The sequence below is a fragment of the Macrotis lagotis genome, chromosome 1, assembly GCF_037893015.1.
Source record: "Macrotis lagotis isolate mMagLag1 chromosome 1, bilby.v1.9.chrom.fasta, whole genome shotgun sequence".
Taxonomy (NCBI): Eukaryota; Metazoa; Chordata; class Mammalia; order Peramelemorphia; family Peramelidae; genus Macrotis; species Macrotis lagotis.
Genome location: NC_133658.1, coordinates 416,769,548 through 416,793,670, shown reverse-complemented (window position 1 = coordinate 416,793,670; position 24,123 = coordinate 416,769,548). Strand labels below are relative to the sequence as shown.

The following is a 24,123-nucleotide window of genomic DNA, read 5'->3' as shown; positions in this document are numbered from 1 at the left end:
TGGATGACATTGTCCATAACAAGTTTCCCAGGATTATCCTAGATCTCTGAAGTGCTGAAAGGAGGAGCTGCATCCTTCATAGTTGTTTGATGGTCTTTATGACTGATCAAAGGAATCATGGAATCAGAGAGCTAGAACTAGAAGGAACCTCAGTGGTCTTTGAATCCAACCCTTGGAGAAGTTAAGGTCTAGGCATATTAAACAGGTAACAAATTCCATTTGCTTTGGCTGAAAAAAATTGTCTCCTGTTGGCTACCTTTCCCTCCTCTAATTACCATGTAGCTAGTACCAGGGATGTGCACCCTCTCTTGATTGGATGCTTCTGCTTTTATTTCCTCAATTCTAGTGGAGGTAAATCTGAATCCCACTCCACTTGAACCTTGAACCCACCCCTTTAGTCATTAATCTTCAGTGGGAGACACCTGCTCTGGCACTGCTTGGTGAGGACTTCATGGTCTTTCTATTTGGCCTGCTGGCTTTCCTGCCCAAACCTAAGTCCCACCTTAACTTTTCATCTGCCACAAAACTGATTTAACCTTTATGTATTATCTCATTTTACTGGAATGGGAGCTCCTTGATAGCACATAATGTCTTGCTTTTATGTTTGTATTGCCACTGCTTGGCACATTAGTAAACATTTAATAAAGACCATTAAGCTTTCTAAAGGAGAGGTGATTAGGGCCAGAATTATTATGGTGAATATACTATTGAAAAGAAGGGGATAATATGAGAGATGTTGTGAAGCACCACTCTTCCTTAAAATTCTGTTATTTTCTTTTATGTTTAAGTTCAGTTTAGTTTCTTCAACCGCATAATGAGATAAGATGATCACTTTAACTTTAGGGTTCCAATAAATCTCTTTTGTTTCACCATTGATGAATACTCACTCTCTCCAGGGTATCATATTAATTTTTTTCTTTTGATTTATTTTTTCTTTTTCTTTTTATATTTTGCAAGGCAATGGGGTTAAGTGGTTTGCCCAAGGACACACAGCTAGGTAATTATTAAGTGTCTGAGGTCAATTTGAACTCAGGTACTCCTGAATCCAGGGCCAGTGCTCTATCTACTGCACCACCTAGCCACCCCCTTTTGATTTATTTGAAAAACTCAGTAATCTTATGCCATTGTGTTCAGTCCTCCTTGGAATATGAAAGGTTTTTCCCTCACTGTCTATAATATGGAGTATTCCAAAAGTCTTAGTCAGTTTTATGTAATTAAAACTTAATTAACTTTTAAATTATTAAAAAATTAAAGCTGCAGTATAATTTTTAGGATATATTGTATTTTTTCTTTAGAGTTCTACAATTTTTTACAATATTTATTTATTACAATATTTCTTAACTGAGGAATTTTTCTCTACTAGTGTTCTCAGGTTCTTTCAATCTATACTTTGCCATCTACTTTCAGTATTTCTGAGTAATTTTTTTCTGCATAACTTATTGGAAAATGGTATTTAGGATTAGAACAAGTCCCATCATGTGAACTATGGGTGGAGAAGGGCAGTAGTGGGAAGGAACAAAATAATTTATTGGTGATTTTGTCTTCAACTTTTTTTCTATACATATTACTTCATGGAAGAGTCTTTTTAACTCCCTTCTCATTGTTACTGCTTGAAGCTTTCTACTTGTATAATTAGATGTATATGTGGCAAGAGAAAGCTAAGAGATCTCTCACTTCCATCTTTTTAATAATCCCCTCTCTTTAAAAAAAAGTGTGTATGTGTGTCATATCTCCTATACTAGAATGTAAACATTTTGAAGGTAGCAGCCATGTCTTTGTACCAATTCCTTGGATAAGGTCAGTCAATATTCATTCTTTCATTGACTATTTTGCATATTCTAAGTTGGATTTTGGTAGATGGGGCAATATTCCCAAGAGACTGAGCACAGTGGAAATACAATGAATCCTGGTATTATTGTTCCTTACCACAATCATTTAATAGTTATGTGGCATTATGTCCAGAATAATTATCTAATATTTCCCAAACCTGTTACAAATAAAGAACACTGTATTTTTATTTCAAATATGTCTGTAGTAATCTAAAGTTAAGGCATTTACTATGAGTATTGAAAAGATGAAAGAAATTTGAACACACCTATATTTCATGACTAATTTGATTGGCCCCAAGGGCAAGGATGCAAGTGCTCAACCAGTTTTTGCTCTTTAATCCAAGGTCTTAAAACCATCGTGTGCCAAAAGCAGAAAGGAAGTTATCTTCCTCGGCTATATAATGTGAGAATGCAATGAATGATCTTTACAGTCTCACAGAAGTTAAAAGGGCTCATAGTGCTGAATAGATTGCCAGACTTACACAGAAAGACACTTAAACTATCCCTATGACTCTGGGCAAGTCATATACTTTCTCTCAGCTTCAGTTTTTCCTTGTGTAAAAGAAGGAAGTTGGACTAAATGACTTCTAAATCTATGGTCTTATGGTCCGAAAAACTTGCCTAAGAGAATATAATAGCCAAGACCTGGAATCTAAGTGTATTTTCTCCATAAATAAGAATTCTCACCATCCTTTCCATGATAGTGGGTTTACATATCTATCAAAATCCATCCTCTATCCACTCCCTCAGATGCTTTCTACTACCACTATAAGACTGCTTTAAGGACCTAGCTAAGATCAAATCCCAGCTCTGTTACTATTTGAATTACTGGATAAATCTTGTTCCTTTTTTGAGCCTCTGTTTCCTCATATGTAAAAGGGTGTAGGATTCGTTCACCTGTAACATCCCTTCTAACTTTAAATATTGATTCCTGTGCACCAGACTTCTCTGTTCTTTAAGCATAGGTTGCTGGCAGTGAATCTCTTATAATTTATATATACCAAACTGCAGATCTGGAAGTGTGGTTAGTGAAGGGAAAAGGAAAGAGCACTGAAATAAGAGGAACCCAGATATCCTGGAGAAAGTCACCCTTTGTGCTGCCATGAGTTTCAGAAGCTAAGGGAATAAATCAAAATCCCTAGTTTTCAATTCAATATACAAATATTCATTGAATATCTACTCTGTGTTCAGCTTTGTTGGGGTAAGAGGTTGGTGAATGAGAATATAAGAAAATAACTTGTGCCTAGCATAGTCCCTTGTGCATTGTAGGCTCTTTTTTTTTTTAGGTTTTTTTACAAGGCAAATGGGGTTAAGTGGCTTGCCCAAGGACACACAGCTAGGTAATTAAGTGTCTGAGACCGGATTTGAACCCAGGTACTCCTGACTCCAGGGCCAGTGCTTTATCCACTGCGCCACCTAGCTGCCCCCATTGTAGGCTCTTAATAAATGCTTGCTGAATTTAGCAAATATTAAACTCAAATTGTGTAAAACCAGGTACTATAGTAAATACAAAATAAATGTTATAGTCCTAGTCTTCAAGGAATTTACATCCTGATATGGGGGGACTAAATAGTGATAGAGATTAATGTAGTACAAATTAGAGTATCATAAGTGCATGATTAGAAGTATAAAATGATATGAGATAAGATGAGGGAGAAATCATTTCCATCTGAGAGAACATAACCTGAGATTATAAAGGACATAACCTCATTCATAGACTTGTAGCAATAGCCTCCTAATAGCTCTTAGAGCCTCCTTTCTATTCCCCTCAAGTCTAATCTATCATTCATACCAATATCAGATTCATCTTCTTTATGACTACATATAATCTCATAAATTTGCTAAAAAATGCTCATAGTTGCCAAGTAAAATTAATTTTTGCCCCACCTTTCAGACCTTCCACAATCTCACATCAGTTTACCTTTCTAACCTTTGCTCATATTCTTCCCTTCCATATAGTCCAAGCTCCAGCCAAGATGAACTTAATCTCCTCAAAGTGGGCTGTACTTTCATAGATCTGGCCAAGCTTACTAAACTGCTACCTATTTTTTCTTTTTAAAATTTATTTTCTTTTTAATTTATAGAATAAAACAAGCATTTCCATAACATCGTATGATTGCAAATCCACTATGCACTACTTGGTATCTTTTTTCATATATACAACAAAATATATTTTTTTTTCTTTCTTTTGCCCTCACACCCTAGAGATGACTACTATTAGACACAAATAGGTACATATATAAATACACACATATATATTTTTTTAATTTTCTATATATTCTTCTATATATCAGTTCTTTCTCTGGATACAGATAATATCTTTCTTGATATTTCCTTTATAATTAATTTGGGTACTTATAATAGATAAAACAACTTATTTGCTCCAAGTCATTCTTAAAACAATAACCCCAAAAGGTAAAACTGTATTTTAATAAATCTGGCCATAATTCCATCTTCCTCCCCAAAATAGTTGGATCAGATAGCAATGCCACCAACAATGAATTAATGTCCCAATTTTTCCATTTCTTCTCCAACAATTGTTACTTTCCCATTCTATTATTCTAACCAACCTAGTAGTATCAAATGATATCTTAAGGTTGCTTAAATTTGAATTTCTCTAATCAATAATGATTTAGAACATTTTTCATATGTCTACAAATTGTTTTGATTTCTTTATTGAAAAACTGCCTGTTCATATCCTTTGACTGTCAATTGGGGGGGGGGGGACTATTTTTCTTGGTTTCTTAAATCTTATTTAAATTTCTAATATCAATATAGATGTACATTTACTTACTTGATTATTGAAAATCTATCAGAACTATAAGAATGATTTTCTTGGTTGTACAATAAAACAGTAAAGATGCCAGTCAGGTGGTGAGAAAACTACTATGTTGTACATATGTATTCTAAGATACTGTTTTAATAATCAACATTTAATTGAAAACATATAACATGGTAAACAAGTAATTATTTTACATTAGATCCTGGATTTGAGATTGAAGGTATCTTAATCCAGGGTTATTAAGGTGAATTTGTAAATTTATGACTAGTAACAAAGATTTGGATAAAATGTGTGTAAATAATTTAACGATGAAAAATTAAAGCCAAGATTTCTTCATTGGGTTACTTATTCTGCTCAAAAAGAGCAAAAAGTAAAAAATATATAAGTCTAGAACTGTCAACAAAGATCTCAAAAGGGTTTGAGTTCCCTTGATTAGCCTAATCTCTAAAAATAATAAAAGATATTTATGATTTTAATCTAGATCTCAAATAAGCAAGTATACACTATAAACATAATTTTTAGAATGAGACTCGGGTACCTCCACCATCTAGTATTAGTAAAATCCAATTTTTAGATAAGTAGCTAATAAGAATTCACCAACTCTGAGATACAAAAATTACACACTAAAGTTAAACAATGTTAGCCAATATCCAAGGCAATAAATTTGGAAATGACAGAAAACTAGGCAGGATAGCTTATATGCCTTCTAAATTGAAATCTAAAGCTGACATTCTAGCTCAATGGACTGAATATACTAAGATAGTATTTAATAGTGATACACATAGTTATACATTAGGACACAAAAATCATCATCACAAGTACAAGATGAGGGAAGCTTGACTAAAAAAATAAGTTTTCTGAAAAATATCTTGGGGTTTTAAAGGACCACAAGCCCAGAGAGTTAACACCATATCATTAGCATTTTTGACTAAGAGAGGTATAGTGAAGTAGTAGTTCTTTTGTACTCTTTCCTGGAATATTGTATTTCATTCTGAGCATCTCAGGCAACCAGGTCAGGAAAGGAACCTGAAAACATTCAATTTGAGGATATATTGAAAAAACTAGGATCCTAAGAACATAGATTTAAAGCTGAAATTGCCTTAAAGAGGTCATGGAACTCAACATCTTCATTGTACAGATAATAAAATAGCTAATATTTATATAGTGTTTAGTATGTGTTAAGCACTTTATAACTGTTATCCTCACAATAACCCTGGGAGGTTGGTGCTACTATTATCCTCATTTTACAAATGCAGAAACTGAGACAAACAGAAGTTAAGTGACTTTCCTGGAGTCAAAAAGCTGGTATCTGAGGCTATATTTGAAGTCAGATCTTATAGTCTATAGGCTTAACACTCTGCTGTACCACCTAGCTGCTGAGCAAACTGAGAATCAAAGAAGGTGAAGGTAAGTGACTTGCAAGAGTGGCTAGAAGCCTGAGCCTGGAATCAGTAAGAAGTGAATTCAAATCCTACCTTAGGTACTTCCTGGCTGTGTGACCCTAGACAAGTCATTTAAACACTTTTTGCCTCAGTTTTCCCATCTATTAAATGGAGATAATAATTATAGCACCTACCTCAAATCAAATGAGTTAATGACTGTAAAGTGCTTAGCACAGTAACAGTTACATAGTAAGTGATGTATGAATATTAGTTATTTATTGTTATTGTTATTATTATTCTATTACTACATAAGATTCCCTTCTAACATTTTGCTGATTTAGAAATGAGAAAAGTTTTATCAGCTTCTCCTTTTTGTCATTCCTTAATATAACTTTAAGTTAGATTATCAGTTTTAGCTACCTCTACCTGGGATATAAGAAAAAAAGATAAATTTAATATGAACTGACTTGGGGTCTTTTTCTTAATTAAGCAAATACAATTTCTTCCAAAGTCTCATTTTGACTCTTGTTTCCATCCACTTTAGAACAGCTGGCTTTGATAGTGAAACAGCCTTCCTTTTTTCTACAGTCCTATAGTGATTTTGGCATGGAAGAGGTGACAGGTTGCATTCACACAGCCCTTGTGAACTCATGTCAGTAACCTAACCTCATCATTCCTTTGATCTGCCCAAGCCCTCAGAAATGGCACACTCTTCATCTTAGCCAAATCCTGGTTTGCTCATTTAGAGCTGCCATGGACTTTAAGATCACGTGGACCAATGATAGACAAAAAGATGAAACTCAAAGAAGGAAAATAACTTTTCTGAAATTGCACAAAATAACTAGGATTTTAGATATTTCCATTATGCAAACTTGTTTCTCAATTCTTTTTAGTTCAAAAAACATTTTTTGCATACTTGGTAGAGGGAAATGTATGGGCCAGAGGGTAAAGAAGAGAGATACAAGGTGTAGAAAGGACAAAGTCCCTGGCCTCATGGAAACTTTTGGCTGGAAATAGAGGTAAACACACAAGCACAAAGAGAAGTTCAGGGAAGTGGGTGACCATACCTACATAGGTGGGAGATGTGCATTGTTTTGGGGGGGACAAAACATCTTCCATACAGAGTGCACACAAGGAAGGGCTATGATGCAAAGTTGGAAAGGTTGTGTTGTGCTAGATTGTGTCAGGCCTTCAATACATGTCAAGGAGTTAGAACTTTATTTGTGAGCATAATTGATAATCACTGGTAGATTATGAGCAAAGGTATAACATGACCAGATGTTTGCATGAGGAAGGTTATTCTGGGATTGGCATGCGGAATAGATTGAAAGAGGATAAGAGCAGAGGTAGAAAGACCTGGAGAATGCTATTGGAATAGTCCAGGGAAGTAACAATGAGGGTCTAAACTAGGATGATAATAGATATTTTGAGGAGATGGGAGCAAAAACTATTATGGAGGCATCTAAAAGCATTGATTAGTAAAGTCAGCACAATAAGTTTGACTTTGGTCCCTCAAAGGTCTGTGATTTCATTGCTGTATAGAATAATAAAATTACAGAATTTAAGAGTTGGGAAAGACCACAGTAGTTATATCATATACAAATGGGCACCAAAAAATTGCTTTAGGACATGAAACAAAGAGGAAAACACTAGCTTCACAGGAACCTGTTCCAACTCTGGATAAGTTGCATTTCTGAGAAACTTTGGCTTTGTTTTTCTTACATCAAATACCTTCTGCCCACTATAACTTCCAAACATTAATCCATCCTTCCTAGTTCTATTGGGGAAAAGGATATTCCCTCTTCCACATGATTACTTCTGAATTTGAAGATACCTATCATTTTCCCTCTAAGGCAGCAAGGTAGCCAAGTGGATAGAGTGTTGAAACTGTAGTTAGAGAGACCTGAATTCATACTGACCCTCACACTTGCTAGCTTTGTGACTCTAGGTACTAAATTTCTTAACCTCTAACTCAGTTTCTTCATTTGTAAAATGGGAATAACAATACTACCCACTTCCCAGAGTTATGAGTATAAAATGAAATAATATTTATAAAGGGTTTTAAAAATCTTGAACTATAAATAAATGCTAGCTATTAAGTCTTCTCTTGTATAACCTTCCTCAGTTTTTCTTTTTTAACCAATCTTTAGATGGAATGTTCTCAATTCTTCCCACCAAAGTCATTATATTCTAGATACTCTCCAGCTTATCTATGTCCTTTTAAAACTATGATACTGGTCATAGTGTTCTAGAAGTGGCCTAATCATTTGAGGCAGTATGTGATGCAATGTATAGAGCATTGGGCCTAAAGTCAAGAAGATTTGAGTTTAAATCCATCCTCAGACACTTACTAGCTTTGACCCTGAGCAAGTCACTTAACTTCTCAGTTTCTTTAACAACAAAATAGGAATAATAATAGTACTCACCTCCCAGAGTTATTGTGAAGTTTCTTTTTTTAGGTTGTTTTTTTCTTTTGCAAGGCAAAGGGGGTTAAGTGGCTTGCCCAAGGCCACACAGCTAAGTAATTATTAAGTGTCTAAGACTGGATTTGAACCCAGGCACTCCTGACTCCAGGGCCGGTGCTTTCTCCACTACGCCACCTAGCTGCCCCTATTGTGAAGTTTCAGTGATTTTTTTTTTTTACAAAGCAGTTAGTACAGTGCCTGGGTATATGTAATAAAATAAATGCTTTCCCTCTCCTACTTCTCAATCTCTGTATTCTAGACACATTCCAGTATCTGTTTATATTTTCAATTTTCAAAACTATGGAGTCCAGAACTGAACAGAGCACTCCAGAAGATACCTAAGCAAGAAAGAATACAGTGGGATTAGAACCTTCCATTTTGATACTTGCCTTTTGCATTGTAATCAAGATCATCATTAGCTATTTTGTCCACCAGGTCACAATGTTGGAAAATGGAAAAGATCTGTCAGGTTTTCTATAACAAACACTCATTATATCAACAAAAATGGAACCAGCAAATGTGTATTCTGACCTAATAATCCCTGGTGTGTTGATGTGGAAATATAAACTGCCCTAAAGAAAACAAAGATGGGAAAAGAAGCTAAACTAAACCAGGTATACCTAGAATGGGTCTATACAATTTAAAGGCTGTTGAGGGATTGACTCACAAAATGCCCAAAGGAGGGAAGAAGATCAAGCACTTTGAAAAATCATGGCCTTATTACACTAAAAAAAAACTCAGAAAATATCAATAACTATTTACCCATATACCTTCTTTTCCATCTACACCTTATGAGAATAATCTATATATGTGTCAAGGACATCCCTGTTAAAGGCATGAAAAAGAAACAGGCAGGCTTTTGCCAATGATATTGAAAGAGATTAAGAATACAAGGTGACCAGTTTGCTTATCCTTTATAGATCATAAAGAAGCATCTGATATAGTGGAGTAAAAAATGCAGAATAGTCCATTAGTATATACATGAAACAATCCATCAATCGAGCATTTGTTAAACCAGATACGATGCAATAAATACTATTCAAATATAATGTAAAAATGGAAGAATTTTTGCCCTTATAGTTCTACTAGAGGTAGCAACTTGTACATTAATAAGAACAAACAATAATAGTAGCATTAGGAGAGGTTTGCAAAGTGTTTTTTAAACCATTATTCTCTCATTTTATCCTCATAACAACTCTGAGAATAGGTGCAATTATTATCTAAATTTTATAGATGAGGAAACTGAATTAGGAGGGTTAAGCAACCTGCCCAGGGTCACACAGCTAATACATGTCTAAAGTAAGAACTCCAATCTTCCTGACTCCAACTCCAGGGTTATAACCTTTGTGCCACCTAGATGTTTATAGACAAATATATAGAGAATATAAGCCAATACAAAAGTGAGGTAATTTGGAAACCAACAGCACAAGTTGCTGAGGTGATTAGGAAAGACTTGCTATAGAAGATAATGCTAGATCTGTGTCATGAGGGAAATTTGGACAGACATCATGGGAAGATAACAAACTGGGTCAGAGTTGAATAAGATAAGGAAAATGAATTCAACAGGCTTTGGGAAATTGTACATTATTATTATTTTAAAGACCTTCAACTTCTTCCTAAACAAAGGTCTATCTTTTTTGGCATCAATATTCTTTCAGGGTTGCTATTGTACTATGAATTATGGAATACAACTCGTTGAAGGATTAAAGATGAGGGTTTTCCATAGAAGAAGCACACGGTAGGTATGAGTAACTAGAGCAAATGAGTCAGTTAGTCATTAAGCATTTATTAAGGGCACTGTGTTAAGTGCCAAGGATACAAAGAAAGTAAAAAATAGTCTTTGCCCTCAAAAAACTCATATTTCATCAGAGAAGACAACATAGAAAGAACTAAGTCCATAAAACCAGTGACTGAGGGACTGAATAAAGGCTTCCTACCAAAGGTAGCATTTGAGCTGAGTTTTCAAAGAGGCCAGGGAGGTGAGGAGAGAGACCATTCCAGGAATAAGGGAAAGCCAGAGATGAGTCATCAGAGGGAGTATCATGGGAGAATAGAAACAGGCAAGTTTAGTTGTATGTAGATTGTGTGGAAGAAAGCAAAATGTTTGAAGAGCAGAAAGGTAGAAAAGGGTCAGGATATGAAGATCCTTGAAGGTCAAAAGATTTTATTGTGTGACATGCTTTAAGAAAATTACCTTGGGAATTAAGGGGGAAAAAATGCAAAGGAAGGTGGCCTAGCTGTACCAAATCTAAAACTATATAATAAAGTAGTGGTCATTAAAACTATGTGATACTGGCTAAGAAATAGAGTCGCGGATCAGTGGAATTGAATATGTACAAAAGAAACAGTAGTAAATGACTATAGTAATCTACTCTATAATAAGCCATGATACATGATACTTGAGCTTCTGTGATAAGAACTCACTATTTGGCAAAAACTGCTAGGAAATTGGAAAATAGTATGGAAGTAACTAGACATAAACCATGAAAGAAATAGTTAATGTCCTTTGAATAGGATAGGAGTTAATAACCAAAGCATTATAAAATGGCAAATGAATAATTTTGATTAACATTAAATTAAAAAGGGTTTCCAAATACAGAACCAATGCAATTGAGATTAGGAGGAATGAACAAAATTGATAAAGGACTCATTTCTAAAATATACAGAGAGCTGAAACAAATTTATAAGAATACAAGTCATTCTTCAATTGATAAATGGTCAGAGAGTGTAAACAGGAAGTTTTCAGATGAAATTAAAGCTATCTATAGTCATATAAAAAAAAGTTCTAAATCATTATTTGAGAAATGTAAATTAAAACAACTCCTAGGTACCACCTCACATCTATCAGACTGGCTAACATGAAGGGTATGTGGGAAAACTAGGACACTAATGCACTTTGGTGGAGATGTGAACTGATCCAACCATTCTGGAGAGCAGTTTGGAACTATGTCCAAATTATGCTTACCCTTTGATCCAGCAATATACCACTAGCAGGGGTTAGTAAGGGAAAAGGACCCACATGTATAAAAATATTTAAAGCAGCCCTCTTTGTAGTAGTAAAGAATTAGAAATTGAAGGAATGCCCATCAATTTGGGAATGACTAAACAAGTTATGGTGCATGAATGTGATGATATGTACTGTTCTATGAGAAATCACCAGCAAGCAGGTAGATTTCAGAAAAACCTGGAAAGACTTATATAAACTGATGCTGAGTGAAGTCAGCAGAACCAAGAGATATTTGTATACCTCTTTTTTCATTTTTTTCAAGGCAATGGGGTTAAGTGACTTGCCCAAGGTCACACAGCTAGGTAATTATTAGGTTCTCCTGACTCCAGGTCAGTACTCAATCCACTTCACCAACGTTGCCTCCACTCTTTGTATACCTTGATGGCAATATTGTGTGATAATAGACTTAACTCTTAGCAATACAGTGATCAAAGGTAATTCTAAAAGGCCTATGATGGAAAATACCTTCCACAGCCGGAAAAAGAATGAATACAGACCAAACCATACTATTTGTACTTTTTAAAATTTACTATATATTTTTTTCTCAAAATTTTCCCCTTTTCAAATAATTCTTCTTTCACAATATGTCTAATATGGAAATATGTTCAACCTAATTGTACATGGATAACCTGTAACAGATTACTTGCTATCCTGGGGGGTAGGGAGGGAAGAGAAAAAAGGAAAAAAATGTGCAACTCAAAATCTTCAAAAATACATATAATTAGAAAAAAATTTAAAGTAAACATCATCCTAAATGATAAAAAAAATTACCTTGGAAACGGAGTGGAACCCATATTTAGTCGATCCAATAACTAAAGAACCATCACAGGAGAAATAAAAAGAAATCAGAGAACTAGGAACAAGCAGTATTATGAAAATCTAATGAGGGAAGGAAGGAAAGAGAATGCCCTGGGACAGGGAAGCAACAGAAAATAACCATTAGGATCTAAACTTGGCAAATGTAGATTGTGTGAACTTTAAGAGAGTTGAATGATAGTAATTGTAGGAGAAGTTCCCTTGAAAGGGAAGTAGTGTCATCAGGAAGGAGCCAGATTTCAGTGACTGTCAGGAGATGGAAGGGAAAAGAAGAGGTGTTAGATGAAAAGAAGTTTGTTATTTATGGAGCAGGTATTCTAGAAGGCACAATAAAAGAAGTAGGTGTATCTGGAGTAGAAAATTGTAGGGGATAGGATTTAGGTGAATAGACATAAAGAAATAAGCACTTGTGATGGTAAATAGTATTTATACATCAGCAGTTGAAGGTTCAGGCTCATGAAAGGGGAAGAATATAATGAGGTTAGATTATACTAAAAATTGAGCAAAGAGTCCAGGTACAGTGATTGGAGATTCATTGGGGAGATATACAATTAGATTGTTTAAGTCCCAACAAAGAATCATAAAGGATGTCATCAAAAACTATGACGAGGAAAGGTAATAAATTGGTTAGGTCATAAGACCCCATTAGCATCTATATAGTGTCAAGAGAGCTACATGAAGATCCTGGCATATTAAATGGAATTCTTCTTCCCTTCCCTTCCCCACCTCCCATATCCTCCTGGGTGATTTATGGGAGAAAATGGACCAGAGTTATACAACTCACACTTTCAGAACACTTTTTAAGACCCAGAGTCCAATATAAATTTAATGTCTGGATTCCTCTTTTACTCTGAAGGAAAAGTTCAGTTGTGAATAGCTAAAGTGGCTCTGGTCACTTTGTGATGAGTGAGTCTGTCACTTCATGCAACTTGTGAACTGCAAATACATTTTCACAAAGAGTTGTGATCAAGGCCAAACTCTTCACTTAAACAAACAGTTCATTAACTTGGAGAATGGAAATGTAAACAGAAATATGATGTATCTACTCATTTTTCTTTCCTTTTGGAGACCATTCACCATAGGTTTTAAGTTGCAACATGTCTGACCCCTTTCCTCCCACTGGGAGCAAGCAGGCATATTGGATTCAGGCAAAACCAGGGCTCTGATCAGGAAGAACAAATGGAGAGGTTCTGATAGTCTAAGAGAATAGCAGGAGTGAAATAAGCCAAGCAGTGGGTGCACTACAGATGTTTATCAAAGACACAAGTAGCATCTAGGCAGTTCTGGGAAGTCATTTATGATGTTCTCTCAGGAAATATTTTCTTATGTGACAATAATAATACAGCTGCTAAAATAGATTTTTTCCTCCTCTTGAATTTGTGGTCAAACTAAGGTCAACTGACAGCCTAGTGTTCATTAGGTGTATAAGAACCATGCGTTAGTCACCCAATCAATCCCAGGGGCTCCTCCACTGAGTGCTAAACCATTTTTCCTCAGCAACAACTCAGAGACTTGTACAATAATAACATCCTAGAGCTGGCAGGGTCCTTAGATAATGTAGTCCAGATCATGTAATCCAGTCTTCTACTCAATGCACCATAGAAGGAAATCCCTGGTGTAAAATCCTTGACAGATGATCATCAGGCTATTGTGTTAATATCTCTAGTGACAGGAAAATCACTACCTACCAAAAGCAGCATGTTCCCTTGTTAGATAGCTCTGACTATTATAAAGCACCAAAACCTGCCTCACCATAAATCCCATTTCCCTAGCTCATGTCATACTCCCAGTTTTTCCCTCTGGAGCAAAACAGAGAATATTTAACCTTCTTCCATATGGCAATCCTTCATATAATTGAAGACCCTTTACTTTCTATCCTAGTTCCCAGTTCTTATAATCAATGTTTATTTGATATGATTTGCAGATCCTATCCCATCCTAGCTGTCCTCATTTAGATGCAGTTTAATTTATTCTGTCTCATTACAATATGGTACCATGATATGGTAGAAAGCATCCTGGAGCCTAGAGATTTTAGTTGGAAAAAAAATTTCTGCCATAAGCTCACTATGTGACCTTGGTTGTCACTTCCCTATATGTCATTTTTTTCTCTGTAAAATGACAGTTGGACCAGATGGTCTCCTACTAAAGGTATACTGGAGCCAGCAGTTCATATTGACTTGCCAGAATCAAATGTTAAATATTATATGAGCATTTACATCTTAGAAATTGGCAAATGCTACAAATCAGGGCTGGATTTAATTGTTTTGTTGATTATCAGTACTTAAGAAAGTGATGGAGAAAATGTTAATAATGCATATTAAAAGTGTGGTATGCATATATTTTATGAGAGATCCAGTTATTAAGCATAGGCTCTTTCTGCCTTTTCTGTGACTCCATTGTCTGAGGAGTTCCCTTCCCAAAGAAATGGAGTAGATGAAAGTAATAGATTTTTTAAAATAAAAAAAATTAATTGGAATCCAATTACAAAGTAAGTTAAGTGATATGAAACAAATAGAATTCCAGTGGATCACTTGTTAACTTAGAAAGCTATAAATTAATTTTTTTATTTTTTTGGCTTGGTTTTTTTTTTCAGTTTTTGCAAGGCATTGGAATTAAGTGACTTGCCTAAGATCACACAGCTAGGTAATTATTAAGTGTCTGAGGTCAGATTTAAATTCAGGTCCTCCTGACTCCAGGACTGGGACCCTATCCACTGTGCCACCTAGCTGCACATTAATTTTATTTATGTCATTTTATATTTTTATTTATTTTAATCATTTCTCAATTCCATTTTTATATGGTCTCTCAGGAACTGTGGTGGCTCTCTCCTGATTCTCTTCTGTAAATGGTAGGAAAAAGAACAAAGCAATTGAAATCTTCCTAATCCTTATTCTCAGTCCAAATTAAGTCTGTGATAGATTCCTGAGAGATTATGATATAATCACACCTTGATCTTTGCTAATCCTCCAGATTATAAAGAGAGGCAAACAATTCCCAATCACCAGTGGGAAAATACTTGAGTTTTAGTACTTCACATGATGTTTGCTTCTCTCAATTTGGTCTCAGTTCTTGTCCAGGAAGTTTTCTGAAGCCTCCTGTATATTAATATTTGTTCCAGCTTACTCTGGAGTGTTATCCAAATTCTGCCACAGCTTGAGAATTCAGGGATGTCACACCAGTCTCATTCCATGGAGTTTATTTTTCTTCTCACTCCAACTGGTCTGACTTTTCCTCTCTAGTCTCCTGCCCCTAAGTGCTGATCATTCTCCTTTTCTCAAAATGTAAACATTTTTATTAATGCCTTTTAACTGATACCTTTATTTTTAAAAATTACCAACCTTACTCCCCTCTGCAAAAGATAAGATCTAATGACAATGGCCTCCTTTGCTAGGGGACTTCTTTCTTTTCTTGGTTTCCCATCTTCAAGTCCGAGATAAAAAATTTTACTTTCCTAAAGAAGCTTTCCCCAATCTCCCTTAATGTTAGTGTCTCTTCCTTGTGATATCTCCAATTTCTTCTGTATATATCTAGTTTGTACATAGTTTCTTGTACTTTATTAAAAAATTAGCTTAAAGATGGCCTCTATTATTTTATTTAGTTCTAGAAATGTTCACTTTATTAATATTAGAAAAAGCATTTATTTATTCATATAGTATGAAAAGAACAGTTAGTACAAAATACAAAACATTTTCCCCCAAATCTGAGAGGTATGCTCTCCTACAAATATACAGTCTCTATGGGAAGAATAGGCTTATAATTGCATTATGATTATAATGAAGCACACATGTAGAGTTTTTTTTTTCCATGAAGTCCCCCATGAAGTTCCATTGGCTCAAAAAGTTGGGCCTTTCTAGATGTCACTTCTCTCTGCCACAAAAGGACAGAAGTTCACCCAGGTCACTGCCATCTATTTGTCCTTAGTGGATTTCTCCACTTCCTTTGTAGATTCTTCTCCTACCACTGCCCACTGCCACTCTGGTGAATGCTATGATGATTTGCCACACTATAGGCCTGACCACCAGTAGGCCTTTAGTGGGACCCCTGCATCATCCAAACTCCCTAGTAGCACCCCCTAGACGCGTCTGTCTTGGAATACTCATTCACCTAAGATCAGGAAAAAATAAACACAAAGAGACAAGAGTGGTCATGCATCCATAGCTCTAGGCTGTAAATAAGACGAAAGGTGTCCCCTCTCACCCATCACTCACAGGTGCCCATGTTATTTGCTCAATTGTTTTGTCGTGGTTATCAGGGAAAGATCACTTGGAGCCTTGTGGGAAGGATTTCTCTATAAATACTTGCAAAAAAAACCCCAAAAATATCACAAAAGAAAGGAAAACTGAGGCACAAAATCATTTAAGTGATTTGTTCAAGCTCCCATACTAAGGGTAATGTTAAAGTGAAGTTACTAGCCCTGTGTGTCAATTCAGTTTAAATGGGAGAGTTTCATTTTAGTCTTTGTGTCCGCAATTCCTGGCAAAGTGCCTGATATGGAACATGTACTTAGTAAATGTTGCTTTAATGAATGAATGTATGCTATTTTGCAAGACTTTCTTCCTAATGGTGAGAACACAAAGATAAAATCAAGTTTTCAACCCTAGTAGAGTTGACATAATTGACAAAATGATTATGAAGAAAGAATGGAACAAGAACTGGAGATGAGTTAGGGAGGCAGGCAAAGAGGAATCCAATATTTTCAAAAGGTGGAGTCCTTGGAGGAGAGCAGTGTGAGATGAAGTTGGAAAGCTGGGTTAGAGACAGCTTTTAGAGACTTTGAAATACAGTATCAGAACTTCATTAGGGAGGCCATCAAGAGCCCTTGGAAGGAGGAGGAGCATGGTCAGGAGCTGCTACTGGATCTTAAAGCTTCTTTACTGTTCTTTGAATTCTCTAAGCATCTTCCCCAGTCACTACACCATTTTCCCCTGCTTCTGTTTTGCAGAATCGTCGAGGAGGACTGTGCCCCTTTCTGCATCGGGCATGCTGCGTGGCCCTCCCCCTCCAGCTCCTCTTGCTGGCTCTGCTCTTGTTTCTGTTGCTGCTGCCCCTGGGACAAGAGAGATGGAGCTGCACCTTTTCCAACAATTTCGCCCGTTCCTTCAGGCTGATGCTGCGGTATGAGGGGCCCCCACCAACTTAGCAAGCACCTGCAAGTTCTTGTCTGCCTTTCAAATCCAGGCTTTTTGCTACAGACATAACACCAACTGGAAATATGGTCAGAGCCAATTGACAAAACCTTAATCTGTATTAGTCCAGCATCATTGTAACTATAGCTAAGTTAATTTTTTATACAATATTACATGACTGTATTTATAACATATATGTTTGTATTTGTTGATAGGGAATGAGATACAGTTCATATATATGTGATAGATTTTCTATATGTATGTTTAAATATATAATTACTATATGTTAATGGAAAAATACTAACCTGCATCTCAGACATCATTCTGCAGTATTTTTTTGTAGCCATGAAGAACAAATAGAGTAACATCTCGATTATCTGTAAATTAATTCTCTGCTACCTGGACTGAGCTTAGAACTATGTAGGAAACTAAAAAGAAAAGTCTTTGAATAGATAAAATAGATGCATGCACTAAAGTTCATGCATTTTATTTATTAGAGGCCCTCTAGCCCTCACTAAAAGCTTACTTACTCTTATTTTTTATAAAATTCTTACTAGTGATTGAACACTCTAAAACATGGTTATTATTGTTGTTAACATTATCATCATCATCATCATTATTATTATTATTGTCTGATTTATAAGCACAAACCAGATTAGAAGCAAAAAGTTACTTTCTTCCTCTTAAATTCCATTGTATGTTTTATAAAGTTCCTTCCTCTTATCAGCCCTATGATTCAGGTAGTTCAAGTAAAATGGGGTCATAGATCTAGAGCTAGAAGGGACCATAAAGGTCCAAGGCCAAACAGGTACAAGCCTGAGCTCAAATTCAGATATTATGGCACTAAATCCTGTGTTCTTTCCAAGGGGAGAAAGGTTAGGTGTTCCTTCAGAAAACTTAGAACCTGAGATCATTCCAGGAAGCACAGAAATCCCTGAATATTTTAGGTACCCTTGGGAGTATCTCCATAAATCCCCAAAAGCCCAGGCTACTTTAAAAAATTATGTTGATCCTCTGGGTCTGTTCCAAAGAGGTAGTTTAGGGAATGAATAGAAAATTGGCCAAAGTTGGGAAAATTGAATTCAAACCCTGCCTCTGGGTAACCCTGGGAAAATTACTTAACTTTTTAGTGCCTCAGATAGCTTTTGAAGACTCTTAAATTGAAAAGGAGGTATGCTTCTTCATTGAAAAGAAGTTTCCACATTGGAGTTCTTTATATCATGAAATCATAGTTCTAATTTTTTAAATCAAATCCTGTTGAAGGAGTCAGGGAGGTATAACGCATTTTGTTTTCATCTGAAAATGGTTAAAGTAATCATTGTTGCGATGCTTAAAAAAAGAAACCAGTTCTTCAGAAAATTAACTTAGATGGAATTGTTCCTTCCCTAATCATTGTGAAGAATTATTCATAAAAGTTAGTGTTGGAAGGGACCAGATAAATAAGGCATTACTGTATTTACCTTATGAATAATTTTGTATTATATACAATCCAAGTGAAAGGAATGAGTAAGAGAAATGTTTGGATCCTGTGTCAGAAGTGCAGTGTAGAAATAAGGCACTAGACCCTACAAATAAGACAACCCCATTTTGGAGCCTCCATTACTGTTGATCTTGGTCCTACATGTTTGGTGTGCGCGCACACATACACACACACACACACACCCCAAAACCAGTGTACAGAGTTTGAAATTGTTTTTTGGAATCTTCACTTGAGGTACCATTTTAGAGCAAATTCTTTCTTATTGACCTTGCTCAACAAATTGACCTGTTCCCTCCCCACTGATTTGGGAGATTGTGCTTTAAATCTGGGTCAGTGTTTCCTCTTAATTAGTAGGAAATTTCTCTTTAAAAGAAAGATACCACCTAAGTGAACTAAGTGCCTTCTCTTTTTAGAAAGCTTTATCAGTCTGTGAAGTCATGCATAGAATTCACTACCAGTGCAATAAAAAAAAATTGAAACAGAGGATTTTGTACATCCTCTCCATCTCTCATTCAAAATCATGGTCCTTTGGCACACACAAAAAAATAGTTGCTCTTGACCTTACATTTTTTATATTAGGTTTTTGACATCAGAATAATACTGGGACTAGTAGGTACCTTTGAATCATAAAATGTTTGATTTGGAAAGGATACCAGAGGAAATTTTGTCTAACTCCCATATAAGATAAGATAAAGAAACTAAAGGGAGGGAGGGAGGGGGAGAGAGAGAGAGAGAGAGACAGACAGACAGACAGACAGACAGACAGACAGAGACAGAGAGAGAGAGACAGAGAGAGAGATTGCTTTACCAAGGTTTACAGGCCCAGGTCTTTTGAGAGCCTGTTGAGTCACTCTCCTGGGGCATATTGCTACTGCTTTTTAAGCTTATAGTTCCTTTCTTACAGCTCCATGAAAATAGCCCCCAAGAATCATGCTTATGTATCACCCTTAGAGGTAATTTGCCATAATATTCTTTCAGCTATGACCCAATGGTTGGAGGGCCCTTTGGGTAGTTGCAAACAATTTTCTCATAGATAATAGAAAACATTTTTTTATCAAAAAGCAAGAAAATTATGTGACTAATAGATGAATATGTATTTTATTTGGAAAATGAAAGTGCTTTCTTGTTGAAATCTAGAATTGGGTTCATACTAAGTCACATGGCCTTTTTAAATTGGGGTTCACTGTATGGGTGAAATGACTTCTGCACTAATGAAACTAAATGAGTAAGGTCCCTGATAAATTCCATTCTAGGCTTATTCTTATGTTGACTTCCTGATTTGTACAAGTGTCCTTGGAACACCATAATCCAAACACTGTCCAAATATCAGGGCACCCAATGGGGGAAAAAAGTATGCAGGCCACAAATAAGCAAGGGGCAGTATCTTTTTTATCAGTGATCCATGTGGAGAAGCAGCCTCAAGGAAATGGATGATCATAAAAAGGAGTGAATTAATCATGTATTCAAAGTAAATGATAACAGAGGACAGCCCGAGGATTGCTCTGGTATCCACAGAAAGTTCAAAGATATAGAAGAAGGTCCCTGATCTTTAGAGGATATAGGAGAGAACCCGGACAAGCACACCACATAGGAAAAGAACAAGACTCTTGTCTATCCTCTCTCTGAGCCTCTACAGAGGCTCAGCCTCACCTGCTGGCCTTTCAGTCCCAATTTGGTCTTTCCCACAGATCCATTCAGTTATTGAATATTATTTTCCATTTAAGTAAATTCTGAAATTTTTTTTAATTTTTGGAATTCTCTCCTTCATCTCTGCTTCCAGACTTCCTTCAAGGCCTTACTAAAATCCCACTTTCTCTAAGAAATCTTTCCTGATCCCTTTTAACACTATTACTTTTCATTCATCATCTCCAATATATCCTGCCTGTTTCTTATTTGTACATGGTTATTTTCATGTTGTCTCCCTATTAGACTGTGAACTTTTCAAAAACAGGCATTTTTAAAATTTTGCTTGCCTTTGTATCCCCCACAATTAGCAGAGAATGTTACATAGTAAGTGCTTAAAACATGCCTACTGATTGACATACAAATAACTAGGAGTAAATAAGCAAGATTATGAGTGTGTTTGTAAACCTAGGTCACTAAATTAATAGCATACATTGCTGTATAATTAGATTTAACAAATATCTACTATATGCAAGGCATTGCATAAATATGGGAGGGCAATTGATCCACCTTTGAGTTGGTGAAGCAGCTGAAAGGTGAGCAGTTAGAGGAAGGAGGAATAAAAGAGATATTAGGTCATTTGCTTCTGGTAATGAAAAGGTGACTAGAAAAGACCCTCTAATTTCAGGCAGTTTTCCCAAATGTGTTCAGGTGAGTGTGTGTGAGATTGTATGTGGGTTTTAATCATGTATTTCCCATTAATTCACTAACTTTGACCTTTCTGGGCTAAAGAAGATGGATTCTCCATACTACGGAGAGGAGCAGAAAACATGAAAAGGGAATGAGGATAAGCAGAAAAATGATAACCAAAGAGAGAAAAGAGACAGCAAGCAGATAAGTGAACAGAGGGATAAAGAAGGGAAAGAATGGGAGGAACTGTCTTCATTAGTCTTCTAGGATAGAGGATAGAAGAGAAATACTAAGGCATATTAAGGTGGAGGAATGGACAACAGAATACTGTGAAGTCACAGCAAATGAAAATGGAGTCTAAATCAGTGACTGGAAGGGAAAGGAGGAGACACACTTACAAGTAACCTTGCCCACACCTCCCATTTTACAAACAAAAGAATTATTACTCAAAAAGACTAAAGGATATATACCAGGTCCTACCAGGAGTAAGAGGTAGAGTCTGGTTTTGAACCTAGGTCCTCTGATTTCAAATCCATCATTCTTTCTCCCCTGGCAGCTAGTACACTATGCCAATAGATTTTTTTTTTATTTCCTTAAAACTCTAGACTAGGAAACAGAAATCTTGGGTACCAGCCCTAGCACTGTCTCTTAGTTATGTATGCCTTTGTTCAAGTTATTTAAACACTTCAGCCATCATTCCCCTCAAGTGAAGGAGTTGAATGGACAGCTATGGACCTGGACCCTTAATGTCATTCTATAGCCTACATCCTAACATTTCCTAGTTTTTATGTCACTTTTAGCTATATTCTAGAACCTTAAAAGACCCATAGATTAGAAACTGGCAAGCTCTTGATTAGTTATTTTAGTTTACCATGCAACCCCAAAACCAGGTCGCCCTAAACTTCCCAGAAAGATTGTGTCCATACTGGATGGGTTCTTCATAGCCAACAAATGTACCAGCTGCCTGTCATTTTTTTCCTTTCTTTTGCTGCATTGCCTAGAGAATTCAATCTCATTTTGAATTTATATATCAGTCATGTTTAATTTCTTGATTCAAAGCAGTTTTTGAGTTATCCCAGTGCATGAGTATTATTGTGTACATTGAATCCAGCTAAAGTTTTCTTTCTTGGTTTCACTTTACAAGTTAAATACCTTCTATCCACCCCCTTTTCAGAATGTCAAGGTATAAACTCCTATAAGGGAGAAATAAAGTTCGCTTTTTTAAAAAAAAGCTTCCACTCAAAGAAAATGCTTTACAGCAGAACAATCAAAGCCTTTAAAAGTCAAGACTAGAAACACCAAAACTACCTTTGCTTCAAACACCCAAATGGCACCAACATAATTACACTGCTCTTCACAAGCTATAGCTGTGGTTAGCTGTTCTACCTGCCAAGTCCTATATGATCAGAGCAGTAGCTCTCTCAGGGATAAGGTCTTCTGAAAAAGAACACTTGGAAACACATCTGGGAAATATAGAAAATGGATGAACCTCACAGGAATGCTGTTCCCTAACCTTGAACCTGTCAAAATCTGTACAATCCCTTTCCCTTCTCTTAGGATTTAGAATTAGAAAGAATCTCAGCAATTATCTGTTCCAGGGAGTTGTCTGAAGAGATGCTTGTGGAGGCACAGAGATTTGACCAGTTTAAAGTTTTTAAAAAGACAAGTTGTTTCTTTTCTTTTTGATATATATCAACTAATCCTAATGATTAAGTAAGTATGGCATACCCAATCCATTTTCCACAGATGATAGATGTATAGTCACTGGGAATCCCTGAACAAAAGCTTGTTGGGTTTTTTTTTTAGTGTGGGCTTATAGCCTTTTTATCCTGCTAGCTTAATGCAAACAATTCATCAGCCAGTATTTATTAAGCAAAAGAGCTATGGATATGAAGACAGAAATGGCACATTCCTTGTCTTCTCAGTTATCTCTATCAGTTTTCAAGTCCTTCTACAAGCAGAAAGTCATTATCTCAGACTCATCCAACAACTTTCTCCTTGCCACTGTCCTCTAGATATTCCCCTATACTTCCCTAGTTTCTCAGTATTTATCCTCTTAACATGTTTTCCAATGGATTTTCTGGTTATTTTTATCACCCCTTAAGATTAAAATGTTACTTAATTTTCCATTGTTCCTTTGGCTGAGTTCTTACCTTAAAACTACCTCTTTCACACTCCTGGGAGTAGGCAGGGGGTGGGGGGAGGCAGGGAGGAGGAGGAGAAAGGGTAGAGACAACTCCTTAATTCAAGTATATTGAATTTAGTGAAAAATACATATTTAAATCTCTCTTCTTGTGTTCTGTCTATACACTCTTCAATTTTAGAAAGTTAGAATTATTCTTAAAGGCACTTAATTTAATTTTACCAAGATCCTATTTTTGTTCTTTGGCCAGGAGCTTGGAAATGTAGAATGAATCAGGAAGCTAAGTGAGCTGTCCTGTTTTTCTTTTTTTCTTTTTTCTTTTTCTTTTTTTTTTCTGCAAGTCAGTGGGGTTAAGTGGCTTGCCCAAGGCCACGTAGCTAGGTAATTATTAAGTGTCTGAGGATGGATTTGAACTCAGAGACTCCTGACTCCAGGGTCGGTGCTCTATCCACTGCACCACCTAGCCACCCCTGCTGTCCTTCTTTTCAAGGGAAGAAACAACATTTGGTGACTTCTCATTTTGTAAGTTGAGTTGTAACTATTTTCCACCTGAAATTTAAGGCCAAAATCTCAGGGATGAGCAATGGTCTTGGTTTGCCAGCAGGGTGGGGAGAGACAGGAGAGGAAGAGGGAAGAAGTTGTTCTTATTGCTTTTAGAAATATTAAGAAAATAGACTTTCCTTTTGTTGCAGGCCATGTGCTTATTCTGGTTTTTCCTAGTGGAAGGCTATAGAATAATGGTCTTTAAATTTTTTGAATCTAAGTCAAAAAAGTAGTCTT

General features: G+C 36.1%; 1 protein-coding gene across 3 annotated transcripts in view; it reads left to right on the top strand.

Moving 5' to 3' along the window:
- The window catches only part of SYNE3 (spectrin repeat containing nuclear envelope family member 3), a 205,250-nt gene extending 185,660 nt beyond the window's left edge, over positions 1–19,590 (top strand). For all 3 annotated transcript variants that reach the window (XM_074213018.1, XM_074213016.1, XM_074213017.1), the window contains one exon: positions 17,224–19,590. In XM_074213018.1, coding sequence (XP_074069119.1) covers positions 17,224–17,421 — 198 coding nt within the window. In that variant the 3' untranslated portion in view covers positions 17,422–19,590. The remainder of the gene's footprint in view (positions 1–17,223) is intronic.
- The last annotated feature ends 4,533 nt before the right edge of the window (positions 19,591–24,123 follow it).